Here is an 18,762-nt window from a genome sequence, read left to right as displayed (position 1 = left end):
CTAACTAACTAATTGTGTTTGTTCAGTCACGTCTCCTCCCCTGCAGTGTGTGGGTGTGTATCCGTGGGAATGTGTCTGTGTCAGTGAGTGTGTCTGTGTCAGTGAGTGTAACTGTGTCAGTGAGTGTGTCTGTGTCAGTGAGTGTGTCTGTGTCAGTGAGTGTGTCTGTGTGAGTGTGTCTAGATGGATCAGGTGGCCATCCTGCTGTTAAATGGAGGGAGCAAAGATAATTGCAGCGATGATTAGCCGAATCTTGACACCACAGCTTTTAAAAACTCGCTGCAACCTGCTCTCCCGGTTATGAATATTAACAGAGAAGAACTTGACTACACAATCAGAGAAGGACCTACTGAGTCTGATTCATAGAAGGACTTGCAAAACATATCGATATCAACCGTTATTTAACCCCTGAAGAAGAAGGAGAACCTTATCTCCCCTTCACTGGCCACTGCCAACAAACCCAGCATGAAATCAGAGCCTTTTGAATGAAGTAGGCCAGATCTTGTTGTAGTGTTAATGTAACTTGGGAAGATTGTTTAATTTGTGTGTAAATGGAAAAATAATGTTGTTTACTCCTGGTTTTTGTTCGGATACTAGGGAAGCCAAAGTTGTTGTTTTTTTTAACATTATTTCCATGTTAGGACAGAAGGCTTTTGGTAGTCACCCTTTGTTTGTGTTTTTGGGCCTTGCTCTGCTCTGAAGAAAATATACTGCTGTGTTAAATCTGAAGTTGACCTGGAATGATGGCTTTCTCAAGAGTGGGAAGAGTGGGGGTCACTGGTCATGTTGTGTCTTGATTCCCCTTGGCTGGGAACATAACACAACCTTTTGTATGAAAAGCTCTCTTTCAGTATCACTGCTGCACCTAGGTGAGAGCAGAAATTCAACACACGTATTCTGAGGTGAAGAGAAAACCCGAAGTGCAGCTCTTACTTGCTGCCTACAAGTGAGTACCTTCATTCTAATACTAAAGCAAATATTTTCTAATTTTTGCTAACCAGAGGGCAAAATCAAGTTATTGCAGTGCAGTTACTTTTCCTTACAGGACACGGAGCCCAACAGCCCACCAAACAGAGAAGTGGAGAAGTTAAAGATGTGCCAGATTAGATGCCCCAAGCAGTACAGATACGTTTTTTTGGAAAAAGGCTGGAGAAATGTTTGGGAGATCAAGCAAAGTCAAAATATTTGAAGATTGGGTTCTGCCCACAAGGATGGCTGATTTAACTTCAAATCAAAGGTTTACATTTTTTGATTACAGATTAAGCTCTAACAGAATGTGAAGATGTGAAATGGACCCAAAAAGCCCACTTAACAGAAACACAGATCCACCAAGCTCTGCTTTTACGAGCCAATCGAGTTATAAGAGTGTGTGGCCGTGCGTGCGTGTGTGCGTGTGGTTCAGTATTCCTGATTAGCAGGCACTTACAGCTGGAGGTGACACACACAGAGTGAGTAATGGTGTACAAGTAGTGATGGATATGGGAAGCTTGTTGGATGTGTTAATGTACTGCAGCCTGAGACATGCCAGCTCCTTGATTACACAGCACAGTAACTAAGCAGAGGATCACAGGATCACAGGCCTTTTAAAGTCCTATTTTTCTGACTTTGTGTGAAACTCTTAGGACTATGCTTCATTTTCAATAAACCACTTTAAGAAAAAAAAAAAGACCTCAAAAAGCAACTGCAATAATAAATCTATATGCACTGAAAGCCAGAAACTATTGTCTCCACTAGATCACATTCATCGCCTAAAGGTTTGGATTGCAATTTACCATCATGATTTCTTTGTAAGTTGCAGACTTGATGACTGTTATGCTGCCTTTGTTACAGTTATTCCAATACGGATACAAGTAGGCCTTCCATATTGGGTAAAATCAAATACATGTCTTCAAGAATGCCAGAGAATGCAACAATCTGATGCAATCAGAGCTGTGGAGCTGTCCAGTGCTGATCCTCTTGAGACATTGGCTGGTTCAGCACTGTCTGATGCTGAAGATGTTGTAAGTCCTTCTATTGATGTTTTGCAAAAACTGTTGACTCAAGAATTTCCTCTAAACGTCATGATTGTTTTTCGCACTTTCAGCGCAAGGATGTAATCAAGTTTTTCTTGCTGTGTTTTCTTTACTCGTTTCGACACTGTGTCTGCAGGGCTCTCCTATATTCAGCATCTTAGAGTGGGGGAGTTACTTGTGGCCTATTCTGTGGCCTGGTCTCTCTCTCTCATCTCCCTCTTCTCACTGCCTGCTGCACACTTGAGTGTGTATTTTTCAGTGTATTTTTTTTCCTTTAGATAAGTTCTGTTTTCATTAGGCAGTTTTAGGGAGAGGTACTGAGAGCAATGACTCATTGCAAGGTTGACTCAGTTCCTTCCAATGTTCTGTTCTTTTTGGCTGGGGTCTCTAGCCATTTTTTAAAATTCATTTTTTGATTTATTTTTGACTATTTCTTGGGGGGTATTTTCATTAAGTTTTCAAAGAACTTCCATGTAGATCCCATCTGCAGCATTATTAAACACTCACAGAGCTGCAAAGTCTACTTGGGCTGGCTAATGGGCCATTCAACCGAGGCCTTTCGTCTGGGAGTCAAGGCCAATGTTGAGTTATTATATAGCTATATTCAATACCAAAACTGAATTAGAAAAGGTTCTATGTCTTAACCAGAAGTAAAAAAACAAACAAAGACAGACACTTACCAAGAGGATCATTCCACATTGACAATGTTTCAGCCTGTGACACACTTCAGATGCTGCCTTGTGTGAAGCATCAGAGTCGACAAAATGAGAAAAAGTTGAGTTGGTGTAACTGTGAGATGAGTCCGGTACTTGGATCCTCGTAAACCTGACACAACCCATCAAGTTACCTGAGGTCATGTTTTTTTCCTTTTGTTCATTTATTGAAGTATTTTGTCATTTCCTGTTGTTTTTTTTTGTACTGTGTGTACACTCATGATGCCAATTAGTTGTGTGTTCCTTTGTCGCCTTGTTCAAGCCTTTTTCTTCTTGTGAGTCTTCTAGTGTTTTTGACCATTGCCTTCCGCCTTGTTTTTTGCCTGCCCCTTTTGGATTTGTTTGCACCACTGCGTGCTTACCTGTGTACTGACCTGGACTATTTATTGAGCACTACTTTTACTGAACTCTGTCTCAAGTGAGTCTGCATTTTGGGTCTATGTTTCTATCTTGTTGTGTTAAAAACCGGCCTTCATATGTTCAGTTAATTGTGGTCCTGGGGGTGCTAGAGCTAAACGTTTAGCCTTCCCAAGGTGTAGTGGGCCTACCTGTGAAAGTAGGTGCCTGCTTGATAACCCTGGAGATAACCTGGCTCTCACTTCCCATCTATCTGCCCCATAATGTTATGGCAGCCACAAAGGGTTAAGTCATGGATAATGATCAGCAGGGCATTAGGGCGTTAGTTGGTGGAGAGCCCTAAGCCTTTTTATACGGGCACAAGATACTTGTGATAATATCTAAAATGGGCTTATAGCTCTAATTGCTCTTGTTTTGAATTACTTTCAAAAACAAAAATGTTTTTGTTCCTGATAAATATAACAAAGGTAGGGGGCAAACTAAATGGTATCGTTTTGTTGACCTGCAGTCCATGCACAGAGCTGGCACAATGTGGCAGCTTTGGGTAAGCGAGCGTATTGAATTCTAGATAAGAGTCATCAAAAGGACATTGAGCCTCTGCTGCCTTAGAGAATAAATGAAATTATATATGTGCCTAGAATGCCCTTTCACATATTCAAAGAGGAAATGTCCCCATATTTTGAAACCACCTTTGAAGCATTGCATGTAACTACTGTGAAACATTGTCAGAGGCCTCTTCAAAGAGAAAATAATGAGGAATGCAATTATTAAAGAGTTGGAAACTCCTCTTACCGATGGTTGTGATGACAGTCCCGGCAAAGAAGAAAGAGGAGCTGATGTCCCAGAGGCTCGTCTGGTTGGATACACTTCCTGATGGGTTTACACCGGCTCGGACTGCTGAAACCACTTGCTGGAGTGGAGAAGAAAAAAAGATAGCAGATAATGCACAGTCTCCCAGTGGGAATGTGGTTCGAGATGGGCTGAGAAGCACAAGGAAATTAGTGGTGTGCTTCAGATTTCTCTGGAATATGACAGCTGAGATAAACATCCAACCAAAAACAATGAAGAGTTACCAGTTACATGGCGCTTTCTTGCATTTGAATTCATGTTTTAAACAAGCATGTTTCATGAAATATGTACAGAAACTGCATTTCATAAATGCATAACAGTCAGACTGCCTCCACTGTGCATACAAAATGCATGCAGGGTAACCAAAGAAAAACACAAACACTTAAGATGTGGTACCGTTGCCATTTTTAGGTCAGATAAAACATTAATGTCATTTTTAATTTCCTCAGTCTAAAGCCCTCACAGCAGCAAAAAACAAAAGATGAAGTGGCCTTTTTAAAAATCTCTTTGTTGAGCAGGCCACTTGGAAAAACATCTTACTCACTGAAAAAGTAATTAGATGACTTTACTGATTTCTCAACAGAGAATTGATTTATTACAGCACAGGTAACGTTACTTTGTTGCCATGTCAAATTCTGTAAAAGTGCCTTAATACATGTAGATATGATAAACAATACATTGTAAGAATCTTACAATGTGTTACCGATGGGAAATTTTGGTGTAACTGAGAGGGCCATTTGTCATTAGAAGGAGTATAGTTTGTTTTTCCTTTTTCAGCAGAAGTTGTCTGAGCACCTCCGGCCTCTATGCCTTTCATTAAAATCTCTTTCTAAAGCAAAGCAGCTGGCTTTCTGGAGAAAAAAAATTAACGTGGACTTAAGAGTTGTAATCCCTAAACCTGATCACATTTTACTGTATTGAGTAACAGGCTAAATGGGCTAATTTATCTAATTTAAAGTAATTTCATAATTTCACTTGCTTTGTCATGTTTAACTGTTTTGTCATGATTATCTAGAGTTTCGGATGTTAATTAATAAAAGATGAGTCACTCAAACAATATCTTTTTTAAAATGTGCTGTTTTTTTTCAGGCTGACACTGATTGGAGGAGGCTGAAAAACAGAGGAGCTCATTTTTCCCTCTTGTTTCAATCAAAAATGCCATTCATCTTTTCAATACCAACAACAAAAACATGAACAAAACATGTGTTGCCTTCAATCATGGTTCAGATGTGTAACCAGCTGGCTCAGCATGGCGTGGACTAGCTCGTCTTGCTCAGGTCACTTTGTAATGAGTGAGCGTGTGAGGTGTGACACGTGTCTCAGCTGAGTGTGGCAGGTCCTGTAGAAACCAGACGGCTGTACAGGAAACAGAGCAGCTCGGATGTACATGTTTTCCCTCTCAGAGCTGTACTCTCATGACAGGAGACAGGAGGGGAGGAGAGCCACCAGCTGGAGGGGAAAAACTGCCATTTACTACCTCTCACACTGATAGTCGCCTCAACATCAACTGTAAGCAGCTCAGCAGCTCACAGATGATGATAGCCTGACTGATAGCCTAGCAACATAACCCACCATAGGGTTAGTTTTGCCAAATAAACACTGGTGAGTCTTCACCTTGCAAGCAGTTAAAGTGAAAGCACATCTCTTTTTTTCTGCGGCATGCAGCTCTGTCAACAGTCTTGTTAAATCATGTAGCCATCAAGAATATTTGTTGTTGGAAACTTGTTAGCTAGAAACCTCAAAAGCATGTAGTCCCAGGTTTCAGCCAGTTAGCTAAAATTTGCTTCCTTCGCTTGCTAGCTTCCGCTGATAACATCTGTCAGAAATGGTTTAAGCGAGCAAAATCAATGGTTGGAGGCAAAAACTTAACAGCCTGCTTATATCATCCTGTCTCTGACATAAAGTCACTGTTGTTTCACTGAACCTTAAAACTTTAAGTGGGAACATTTTACAAAATCGTTTGTGTTCGACAGAACATGTCATGCATGTTAAGTTAAAGCTTGATTGACATACAAACAACAATTTTAGGATGAAAGGCTGAAACTACCCTTTATGCTTACTGCAGTTTAATCATGTTCCTGCTGTGTTTTTTTTTAAACTGTCTCCGTCAGCTAGCTGCAGTACAACAAAAGGCCCACGCAGAGACAAATGCAAGAGAAATGCTTTGGGACCTCAGGGGTAATTCGATGGTAATTCATTGTGGAGGAATGCTTTCTTGAACTAAAGCTTCATTCCCCTATGGGATATTCTTTTCGCGATCCTGAGCAATAAAACTCATCTTACTCTAGTGTCGTGCAAGATAATAAATGTTAGACTCATTCCAGAGGAGCAGTAGCTCTTTTAGTTGATCTCCATTGTTGTGGTTTATACCCATGAACCTTCAGAGAAAGCATTAATGCTACAGTTATGATGAAGGGCCTACATTATCAATGCCTACAGTCCTCCTGAACCAGCATAGTCAGCTTTTTCACAGCTTGCACATGCACACATACGCAGGTTTGGGTCACTGCAATGTCAGAGCGTTTTCTGCTGCTCTGTTGTCAGCCTTGGTGAAACTGGGAGAGCTATCATTAACCTGTGACTGTTCAGTGTTATAAAGCAATAAAGATCAAGGCTATTAAAGCTAAAAATGAAAGAATAATAGATTAGAAACTGAAAGAAAAAGGGATTGACACTGTTAACATGACATCCTGGGACACAAAGTAAAGCAATGTGTGCTAATGGCATCTCAGTGTTGTTGAAATGTAGCTACAAGGAACTGTGTGCTGTCAATCTACACAAGCTGCAAAACGAAAGGGCATGAAAGGTAGCTCAAAGGGTTTGTTACCTCAAATAACATAAAATAAAATATTTTCTCAATTCCTTAATTCAGTATCCTGGGAATTACACACTTAGCATTTTTGCAATTCACAATTTACCAACATTGTTTTCAGTGGAAAAAATAGTGTTCAGTGTATATAATTTGCATTTAGTTGCAGTCTTTTAACTAACCTGTATATTTTTTTGATAACCATAAACATGATTGTTTTTGTGTGTGAAAATTTTAGCATTGGACCTACATTGAACATAACTCAGGGTTTAGCAGTATCATCCACTCTTAACATAAACACCAATGTAGGTTTGTTTGCAACACTCTGTGACAGAGCTAGAGCAGCTATAGACAAGAAATAACGTGTTAGAAAACAAGAGCGATATGTCACATAAAATAAAACAGGTAATGAGCTGAATGAAACAGTCACTAAAAAACAGTGCTCTCTGATACATGTATGCTTCTTTAAGCCCATTGTTTTGGCTTTACTGCCGGCAACTTACAACTAGTTTTTATCTGCTCCAAGTAACACATTTGTTTTTGATATGACGCAATCTGCTGGGCCCCAAGCAGAAGACAAAGTTATCGACAGGTAAACACAGTGAAGCATCTAGAGCAGAGGCAGGGCTAAAAATCGGTTCACATCAAAACTGCAATAATACAGTACCTTGTTTCATCTTAAGTCCATTTTCACCAGCGGTGAAACTGAGCATGCAAACCAGCTGCTGGCATTTTTTTTGGTGCACCATTTCCTTCCTTGGCACACAGATGCTGCAGGGGCTGTGTTGTTGGTCCTGACTTGTCAGCCGTGCTGCTAACATTAGTTATCCCTTTGTGTCGGTAATGTTTGGCTGCGTCTGACACTCTTCTAGTGTACAGCATGTACTGTCTTTGGAGGAGTAAGACATTCAGTCTTTCCCCAAGTGTTAGAGCACACTGTTGATTCTACATTCCTCAGGGTAAGAGGAAGACCCATTCAACAAAATGAATAATTTCATATTTTCTTTAATATTTTGGGCATATACAAATATGTGATCATGTGATGTAGCTAGTTCAGGCCAAAATCTGAAGCTATAAAGTTAGCCCTAAATAATCATGTGTGTATGTGTGTGTGTGTTCACTGTAACTAGCGTGCACTAGGGCCCATCAAAATAGCTTGCACTGGGGCCTGTCGTGACTACCTTACACCACTGTGACTGACGCACACAACACCACTTAACCGATCTGCCAGACAATTCTGAAAGGACGATAAAAAAAAAGAAGATCCATTGCGTTTGATGTCGAAGACCTGCTCCTCAACAGCTTTGTCAACAATGAAGGCTTCAGATTTATGATTTATGATTATATGCTGATATAAGGTGATAGGCTACTATAATAAAGTCCTAAGTGAACAAAACAAAAAACTACAAATCCAGAGGGAGCTATTTCAAGTGTAACTTGTGAGACAAAATGTGACAGTATTTGTCTCATCCTGGTATTTACAGACACAGTAAACACAATGTACAAAATGTGAACACATAAATAGTTACGTGTTCTTGTCCAAATAACACAAAGGAGACGGTTCAAAGATAAAATCCTGAAACTCATGCATCCACTGTGCCTCTAAAACCATCATTTAGCAAATCACACAATCAGATCAGATTGGCTCAGTCAGTCCCTTTGTGTGTCAGCCAAAGCATCCATACTGAATCACTGTCCTGGCACTCAGCCGTTTGCATACTTACTATGGCCACGGGGAATAATAAGACAGGATCATTTGTGGACCATACTGGCGTTCTCCAAACTGAGCCAAACAGCCACGAGAGATTGAATCGTCTGGAGCTTTCTGACAGCACTCACTTTTTTAATTACTCCCTTTGAGAGCACATCTCTCCTCAATCCTCTGCTGACTGCCTTTTGATCTGCAGGAGTCTACAGAGGTGGATGTGTGTGCGTTTGTGTATACATAATTAATTAAAAGTGAGTGGGGGACACCTGTATTGAAGCTGTTTATCAATAAATCATCAGAAGAGAATGAGTTGGCTGAAAGGCTACTGAACTCACTGGGTGACTGTGTGATGGATGATGGGCAGAGGTGTTTGGTTTGACTGCTGTCTGGCAAAAACAAAAAGTATGCACCTTTTTTGTGTTGTCTATTCTTTATAAAATGGCTCAAATGAGCCTGATAGGATTAGAAAAACATTAATTTGTGGTCGTCTTCAGGCAAATTGCCCAGTTTTTAGTGAGCTTAAAATCTGACACAAATTATTCATTGCTTCTTCAGTTTGTTTTTGAGCTCCAGTACTTTGTATTTGACTGAAATGAGTGCAGACTGACTGAGGGCAGAAAGGGTTTCTGACAAAGGGAGTCATGCTTTGCCTGAGAACAAACATTTAAAAAGCTACAAAACAGCAGAGGAAAGTTTGCCCCCAATTATCTTTTTGAGAATTAAGGAGATGGAACACTGTGTTTTTTACCTGCACGGGGTTGTTCCAATTTCAATCAGGTTGTCTAGCTTGACATTAAACATAAAATATCTACAACAATAGACTCTTCCAGTTTTCAGTATTCACTACCAAATAGCCCATGATTCATAACCAAGAATCCTCAATACAAATTCTAACACCAGAGTAGTTTAATGCTCACATTTAAGGTGCTGGCATTTGGCATAAATAGGTTTCACATTTACCATATTCTCTAATCCTATCTCATTATTTATTCAAACAAGATACTGTTTACCTCAGTTGATCAATATTTTGGTTTATCTGGATGCCACTGCAGTATATGTACATATTGATTTAATGTGTTGGTCAGGACAAAAGAGTTTGTAGCAGGAATGTAGGCTACTGAATGCTAACATCTAACATCATGCTCATATCTAAGTGAAACATGTATTAAGATCAGTAGCTCCGCAATAACGATGGGTGTTGCCATCCCTAGAGCCATGTTGCTAACGTGGCTAGCAGTATCAGTCCTGGCAAAAAAAAGAAAGAAGCTAAAGTAGCTGATGACCCAGAGGCTCATCTGGTTGGATACACTTCCTGATGGGTTTACATGGATTCTGAAACCACTTGAAGTGGAGAAGAAGAAAAGTAACAGATAATGCACAGTCTCCCAGTGGGAATGTGGTTCGAGATGGGCTGAGAAGCACAAGGAAATTAGTGGTGTGCTTCAGAATATGACAGCTGAGATAAACATCCAACCAAAAACAATTAAGAGCCAACAAGGGGAGGAGGGTGTGGGGGGGGGGGGGGGGGGGGGGGATATGTCACATTTATTTTGACATGTTATTCATTCTTGCTCAACATGCTTCCTAAACTACACATCTGCCTGTTAGTCATTGAGCAATGCCACACACAGAACTGGCAACACAGCTTGTCTTTATTGATGTCTTTATTGATGTTGTACTATTTGCACCAGTTACATGGAGCTTTCTCATGATTAAACAAGCGTGTTTCATGAAATATGTACAGGAACTGCATTTCATAAATGCATAACAGTCAGTCTTACTGACTGTCTTCATTGTGCATACAAAATGCATGCAGGGTAACCAAAGAAAAGCACGAACACTTAAGATTTGGTACCGTTGCCATTTTTAGGTCAGATGAAGAATTTATGTCATTTTTAATTTCCTCAGTCTAAAGCCCTCACAGCAGCCAAAAACAACAGATTATGAAATGTAACAGAAGAAGAGAATCAAGTGTACATCAGTGACAACGTTTAGAAAGCCAGCAGAAAGTAGATGTATTGTTAAGTGGCAATTTTCTTAATCTCATCGTTGAGCAGGCTACTTTGAAAAGAATCAGAGTAAAGTTTATTCGATGCATCTTACTCACTGAAAGAACAGCCTTTTCCACAGCAGAGATTCACAGTGAGTGATACTTTTGTTAAAAGAAAGCAGGATGAGGTTTTTGTAGTTGTTATGTAATACTACTTACAATATGTACAAGACGAAGGCAGCAAAGAGAAAAGAGGTTTCGACTTTGTCCACAGTATCCACAGGAGTGTCCAAATACGACACAAAGCATCTTAACAACACATACTAGCCCTCTCAGTGCAACCCTTCAGTCTCACTTATATACAGTGAGGGAATTCAACTTTAATAAAAAGTACTTTATGTCAGCTTGGGTCAGTGTTAATATGGTCAGAGTCTATACTGTGAATGTCACTGAATGTCAGCACAGAGGACAATTCAATGTAGAGGAGCTTTCATTTGAAACCAGCAAAACAAAAATAAGGTTCCACTTAGTTAGCAACTTTGTATTCAATCAAACCATGAATATTTAACTAACAACTACAGTACATGTTAGGTGGGGGTTATTTCTGTCGTAGATGAACAATGATGAAATCGTGAAACAGACTGTGGATCATCTTAGATTTATTCAGCCATGGTCAGACAACACAGAAACACAACACACATATGGCTGACAAAGTGCAGACCATCGCTGACCCATGCTGACCAAGCTCACACAATCATTGACAATCATTGGCAAAGTGGCCATCATGGGCAAAATAGCAAAATCTTCATCACACAGTGTGGCTTATATTCTGCTAGAAGGTACAGCCCACAAATTCCTTCCCATTTGGGTACATCACTATAAAACAATAAAGATGACATGACACTGATTTGTATACGTATCAGATGTAGACTCTCTGTCTAACAAACAGTTGCTGACAACATATAGTTGGCTCCTATCCATTTATAGATCTGCTACTACTGAGGTGCTTCACCCATATAAGGTTACAGCTTCACAGACCCAAAAGTAGAATTACTGTGAGATGGTTGACACAATTTAAAGATATGTCCACAAAATTATCAAGATGAATGAATCCATGAAAATACGTACTAACAGTACACATTTCACTAACAGACTCACTGTCTTAATCTCCTGAATGGTTAATATCAAAGATGGCAAATTTGAACCACATCATTTTGAAGTGCTACAAATTAGGCCTATGCCATTCATGCAGCCCAGAGATGCATCAGCAAGAGACATCATTATTAATCAAGTATCTTATTAAAGTAAGAACATTTTCTAATATTTTAAATATTTTAAAAAGGAATATGTCTAACTCGTTGCAGTAAGAGTTCAGACACAGAAACCAGCTGGATTGTGCTCATCTTAATGCCAGTGTGATTCAAATGGCTCAAAGCCCACATACAGGACAGATCGCTTACTTACGCTATGCTATACTTGCTGAAGAAAGATAGGGCTATACGGGCTAAAAGCGTAAAAGGAAGGCTTGGCTGAGCTCTTCATTTCATGGTTCATTTTTAATGCTCACTCACTGTCATACTCTGGCTACACTAAATAAGATCAAGACTTCACATGTCCGTGGTATTTTTTACATTTATATAATGTGGACGATCTCATCCTGTTAAAGCAGCAAGACAGTTTCTTCATTATAATGAGCTGCTTTGTAATGATAATGATACATTCTGCACATTGTAAACAGAATAAAATAGAAGCTTTAGCATTTGGTATTGCTCATATATAACTCTTGCTTTGAGCCTTTAGGACATTTGGACATTCGGAGGTCCTTTTTTTGTGCTGAACAGAATCAGGAAAATGGTTCAGCAAGGGGCCAAAATAAGCATGGGTGGACAAATCAGCTTCCCTTGGGACTTAAAGACCTTTCAGCTCTGGTACATTACTGAAGTAATCATCATTCACGTCTCCGCCACACCAGCTAGATTCCCCAAGAGGAAATGCTTTTCATCAGCCCTGACAAGTTGGGTTGATGGTGAGATCCACTAATCCATACTGAGTTGTGAACCCAGTTACGTCTGTTGGCTCACTCAATGAAGGAAGCAGTTTTTGGAGCCTGACAATTTAGAAGTGGGTATGGTGGAGTCGTTTACAGATAGGAGGGACAATTCGAACGCACCCAATCTTTTATTCTGTGGATGTGGACATCAGTATACTACTTAATTCTACTTACTTAAACTAAACCATGGTCTCAGCCAAACTGCCACTGTCTCACCAAGTTAATAACAAGATGTTTGTCTATCATCGCTGGTTCTCTCCAACACTTATACTGATATAATGTAAGTGGTTTTGGAGAATGGTTTAATAAGTCACTATGATACTTTTTTTTACAATCTATTCCGTCTTAAAGTTTGAGGTTTTTTTTGGAAAAGGCATATGCCAATTTTCCCACAAAACAGTACCACCACAGCCCAAATTCAACCAATAATTGATTTGTTCTAAAAATGTATTCTTCATGTGCGGTCATTAAGCTGGATTCTAGAATCTCCTTTCACATTTACAGACTTGCTGAAAGACAATAAAGTGCATTGGCAGTCACAGTATAGATTTATGGTTTGTGCTGTTGTTGTTGTTTTTTTACATAGGCCACTCTAGTGCACATGTTTTCACATGCTAGGGATACAATCAAGTAATTGTGGCCTTTTGCACTTCACTTTTTGGTATGATCTGTGTAGAGACATTGAGTGTTTACTGACAATTAAAGAGAATCTGAGTGTAAACAAGCTGATGATCATAGTCCTCACATAAAATGTATATTCTTTAAAGGACCTTTATCAGTACAGATCAATTTTTTTAGTATTTGTGATTGATCAGATAGAAAAATGTGTTAATATTTCTCAACAACCATTCATGACAGAAAAAAAATAACATAAAAATATACTCTACCTCCCAGGTTTTCCACATGCTTCTCTGCTAGTAGGCACATTTCAACAGGTGTTGTTTGGTTGAACTGGCCTGTTGGCTAGCAATGCGGCCAAACAGGAAGGTTATGTGAGGGACTTGCCGTTGAATCATCCTCGTAATGTAAAATGTATGTACTTAAAGATTTGGGTAAAGTTTATGGATACGAAGCTGGCTGTCAGCTGAGGCCTTTTGCTGTAAGTCTGGGTTGTCTCTGGGTATATGCTGGTTTCCTTCCAGTGTGAAGAGTGGTTTCCATCACCATAGCAACCATTAATTTGGGAACATACAGCTAAATGAGATGAGCTTTTAATTGCAGCTTCATACATACTGTATATGCCTACAGACTTTCTGTCTGTGTGCAGTGTTTCTCTATCTCTCCTCAGGCAGGATTTATTGCTATTTTTCTCTCTTCAATTCTGCATCTCTCTCGGCCTTAAGCCTGACTTATAGGACTGTACTGCGTCGTATCTATGCTGGTAGGTTCACGTAGCCCTGGACCTACGCAGACGCCTACAAACGTAACCTGAAATGCTCCTCCTCCAATATGTTACTACAGTACAAGTCACAAAGGCGCAGCCCGCAAGCTCTATGATTAGTCTAAATTTTCCTCTCCGAGCTTGCACCACATGCAAAACATCGGGATACCGAGTCGAACTATGACAATACGATGAATATGTTCTTCGTATCATGAACCTCTGTGTGTTAAACGTAGGCGAACTAGTAGCCTGAGCTAACAATGCTACCAAGTTATTCCATCCATTCAACCCATAAACTCTCCTCCGATGTCTCCTCTATTTTCTTCTTTGATATAATTGCATTTTCCTCAACTGTTGCTATTTATCATATCCAAGTCCAACATAATCAGCGGTTTGAGTAGCCATGGTTTCTTGTACACAAACAAGCAGAGAATGTGGAGGATGCAGAGACTGGCGATACAACTAGCATAGAAATTGCACTGCCAACTTGTGTTTGTAGCTGGAGTACTGCAGAGTTACACAGACACACCAACTAACGAGTATAATGCCTACAATGGCGTTGGCCACTACGGCGTAGATTGGATGCCAAAGTTGTAGGCTTAAGTCAGGATGTATATATTCTCTCTCTCTCTGCCTGTGTCTCTGTCAGGCCTGTTCAAAACTTTACTGTGTTTAAGATATTTGAGGTGGAGAGGTGGAATACTGACAAACACAAACACACAGATCCATGCATACGTTTGTACAGACACAAACGTGGCAATTCACACAAGGAAGTCTGACTTGGAGCGTTAAGGCCATAGGGTATACAACCGTCACGTAAGAAGGATCAATGTGGGGGAGGCATATGCACAGGGCCTAGAATCTTTACCTAACCTTTATATACATACTGTATTTACTTAAATACTTCCAGTACATTCTTACTTGCTCACTTGCCACTTCAGCAAACCTTGGACATGATTAAAATGCAAAAGTCCTTGAACATCAAAAGCTTTGATATAAAAGCCATCTGCAGAAAGATTAGCCTGAAGAGCTTGATCTTAGTGTTCTTTTCTTCAATTCATTCATCATGTTCATAATAAACATTTATTTCTGATGCTCCTCTTTCCTCCTGCTATATTTTTAGGGTTTATATTTTTTGGAGATAATCTCTTTCCACTGACTACATGTTCAACAGTGAGCTTAATTTACTGAAACAGTTATTAGGCTACAGGATTCATCCTTTTACATTATTTGTACATATTCAGCAATGCTTGTATTTGCGTTTACAATAAGTTTTTTCCACATTTCCGAATTTAGTTTAGACCCGAAGAACTTGATCTGGGTTTAATTAGTAGTGACCTCTGTGGTACATTTTGGGCAGCCTTTGACTAAAATAGTAAACATGTGGTTAAGGTAAGGAGCATGACTTCAGACATGCTAAAAAGAGTTGAAGAAATTGAAGTATACAAGTTTAAAAAAATGTCGAATTTGTAAAAATGCTTCCAAGAGAAACAGAAAACCTGAAAAAACAAACCAAAACTGCAATGCTCACAATAATCTGGTCCAAAACCAGCCATAAACCGTGTCACACACACACCTTAAAAATACTAACAAAATGAAACACAGTTTAAGAAGGACTGAAGTGTAAGATTCAGTCCTTAGCAAAAGGTCCTGCAGAAGAGAAAAGGTTTGTTAATTATGATGTTGATGCCTCCACCTACCTTGACCAAATCCTCCAGCTCGGAAGAGTTCACGCAGGAGTGCATGATCAGGAAATCTATTTTTTTCCGAAGGATGGCATTCTTCTGCTCTGTCTCATCAGGTTGCTCCAGCGCTTTGAATACTGTTGCCCCGATAATGAGGTAAAGCACCACCAGGAAGAAGATGGCTGACACAGTTTTCCACCTCATGACGGTAGTCCGGGTGTCGCACTCGTCGTCATCTGGAGTGTTCAGAACAGCTGGTATGGCCGAGAAGGACAGGCGAGGTTTGGAGTTGTGGGCGGCAGACTTTGGGTCAAGAAGGTCAGGTGCGGCCACTGAGAGAAAGGAAGCCAATTATGTCAATCACCCATTTTTAGTGCTCCAACACTTTTAGTACAAATAGGCTGAATGTCCAAAGTGATGACCTTAAGGTTCAGTTTAGTTTCTAAAACAGTTTAGCTAATGACTCTTTATAGGAAACAGTTTGACTAACATTACAGACTGGTATTTTTGTATTATTGACCTTCACTTGTGTATTTGAAACAGTAGAATCTAGTTTACTCACTCACTCTAACACAGTTTGGCTGACAGCTAAGTTTTGTATTTACTGTTAAGCTAACAGTTAAGTTGGTAGGCTATCTATTGTAACGCTAACAGTTTTGTTTTGTTCTGAAATAGTTTTCCTTTTGGGTAATTTTTTTTTAATTACAGTTCAATTGTTATTTTACCTTCATGGGAGTTTCTTCATTCACACAGAGAACTATGTTAAAAATGTCTCTGAAGACTGGCTATTTGTGCACACAAGTTATATGATAACTTGATACTGTTTTTTTTTTTTTAAATCTAAATGGGGATCTTTAATATAAAATACTCAAACTTGTTTTTATTTATTTTTTGAGTAGGCCTATACAATAAAAAATGATAGAAACCGTATAATAGGGAAAACGAGCAGACTGGTATCCTCTTAGAAAAGGGCATAACGACTGAATGAAAGCTCATTAAAAATGTAAAACTTCTTGTCACAATCCCATTTCCCCAACAGCTTGCTTCAGTTGATGCAATTACATAATCCCCCATGAGGTCCTAAAATTGAACAGTAAACAATTTAAGGAGAGGGTTGGCCAGAAGCAGATGAAATAAAATATTTCTGTATTATAATCAACCCAACTGCACGAGAATTTTCGCCAGATCTGTCCGGGTTTCTTAAAATCAAGCATCACATGCAAAAGTGTCGCACTTTTACAATAAAATGCATGCAGCACTATAAAATAGGAATGATACTGAAAAAGAGATGCGACGATAAACTGAACGAGAAAGTCATTATAAGTACCCAGAAACATATTTACATTTTTTATTTCCTTTTTTATTATCACTTTAAAGAGGGATAATTAAGAGATGCAATACAAGTCGTGCAAAATATTGTCATCTTTTATTTTTTTATTTTTTTTATCAATGGGATTCTGAACTGAAACTAGTTGTAAGCGCACTTACTTCTCTACCATCTCCCCTCTCTGTGTTTCCTCATTGACGGATCTTTTTCTCCGAAAGAAAGATGCAAATATTGTCCCCCTCTCAATGTCGTGTTTCGCCCGCGGTGCTCCCACCAAGGGATGTGTCCGCCCTCCACATGGCTCCAGCTAACTGCGCTTCCCTCCACTTTCACACTCTCCGGAGAAAATACATCCAGAACATTTCGTTCCAACCTCGAGACGCGCTACGACGGGGCACAAATGGAAAAAGGGGGGAAAATCGCCTCCGTGAAAGTCGTGTGTTTATTCGTAGACATGGCTCTGGTTGGGTGCCTTTGTGGACGGACGCAGATGAGTGTGTGTGTGTGTGTTGTGGTGGGGGTCAGTGGCGCTTCATCTCCGCCTGCTGCTGTGCACAGCGTGCGCTCCTCTCCTGCTGGAGAGAGAGAGAGGGAGAGAGAGAGAGAGAGAGAGAGAGAGAGAGAAGCTTCTTTGCTGCTCAACACCTGCTGCAGATTTTCACCTTACAAAGGATGGACAAGCTGGGGATCCAAACGCCCTCACAGTTGAGATGTTGACGGAGAAAAAAAGGGCTTCAACTCAGTGTTTAGATGCCTTAGGTAAGTGCACTGTGGTTATAGGCTACATTATGAATCACTCTTGTTCTCCAAGCATCATCCAAGTAAGCTCCTGCTCTGAATACTGCCTTCCCCAGGTGCTGTTTGAGCAGCCATTTAGGCTCAAAGTGCCTTGCTCAAGATCCCACTTGCAGAGGCTTAGGAGGATATTCCCATTTTTTCCCATTGCCTTTTTTTCTAGGTTTGGTACTTACCTTGAGCAAAAAGGGCAAGTAAACTGCAAGGATCTTAAATTTTTCCTTTTTTTCAAAGTCTTTAGATTCCCTAAAAGTCTAAAAACACTGAAAATGACTCACAATAAAAATATTTTTATTGTGAGCTAACAAAGCGTTTCGCCTGTTGCGTTTGCTCTATAAAAGCGCATCACATTCACCCATTTACTCACCCATTCATACACCTACTGCAGAGGCTGCCATGCTAAGTGTCAAAGTGACTCTCAGACAGGGATCGAACCATCATCTTTACAAACAAGACGGCAACCTGCTCCACACAGCCACCACAGAATCGTGAGCCAAAACAAATGGTTCAATAACACTGCAAAGACACAAAACATAAATAATGCAACAACAAAGTTCCTCCAGGCCTGTATAAATATTTGCATTTCTTGGGAATTTTCAGCCCAGTTTAGAGTAAATCTTTTGGGCTGTCACAGCCCATGGCCCTTGGTGGCCACTGTATTCTTCCCCAAGGGCATCTCTATATTTGAAGGGGAAAAGAGAGCCTTTTACCTGCTGGATCATTGATTTATACTGGTGACATCCAGTAACAAGCTCTCATGTCACATCCAGGCAGCAGCCAGCTTATCATGAAGAAGGAGCGGACTTCAGGCAGCAGTGGTTTCATGCCCTGAAGGTCGGCTGTCAGTGCATTGACCAAATTCATGTGAATGAGTGAGACAGTGTGTGTGGTTAATGTCCCTGATAAAGACTTATCATCCACCTTGGCATACAGGTATGACATAACCCAGACCGACAGACATTTTCAATTAAATGACTGTCAGCTATTGTTCAGTCACTTTTTATCTGCTTTATGTGTGTGTGTGTGTGTATGTGTGTGTGTATTGGTGGGGGTAGGGTTGCAAAAGAAAAGGTATGTGTCCACAAT

At 40.0% G+C, this 18,762-nt stretch overlaps 1 protein-coding gene across 1 annotated transcript in view; it reads right to left on the bottom strand.

Moving 5' to 3' along the window:
• The window catches only part of LOC109994170 (potassium channel subfamily K member 2), a 33,962-nt gene extending 16,454 nt beyond the window's left edge, over positions 1 to 17,508 (bottom strand). Inside the window, exons 1-3 of the mRNA XM_020647374.2 lie at positions 17,043 to 17,508; positions 15,570 to 15,886; positions 3,875 to 3,992 (exon numbers count right to left, since the gene is read on the bottom strand). Coding sequence (XP_020503030.1) covers positions 3,875 to 3,992; positions 15,570 to 15,886; position 17,043 — 436 coding nt within the window. The 5' untranslated portion in view covers positions 17,044 to 17,508. The remainder of the gene's footprint in view (positions 1 to 3,874; positions 3,993 to 15,569; positions 15,887 to 17,042) is intronic.
• Positions 17,509 to 18,762: the final 1,254 nt, after the last annotated feature.

The sequence above is a fragment of the Labrus bergylta genome, chromosome 15 (assembly GCF_963930695.1).
Source record: "Labrus bergylta chromosome 15, fLabBer1.1, whole genome shotgun sequence".
NCBI classification, from domain to species: Eukaryota; Metazoa; Chordata; class Actinopteri; order Labriformes; family Labridae; genus Labrus; species Labrus bergylta.
The sequence above is the reverse complement of the archived record's forward strand: the minus strand, read 5'-3'. Positions and strand labels throughout refer to the sequence as shown.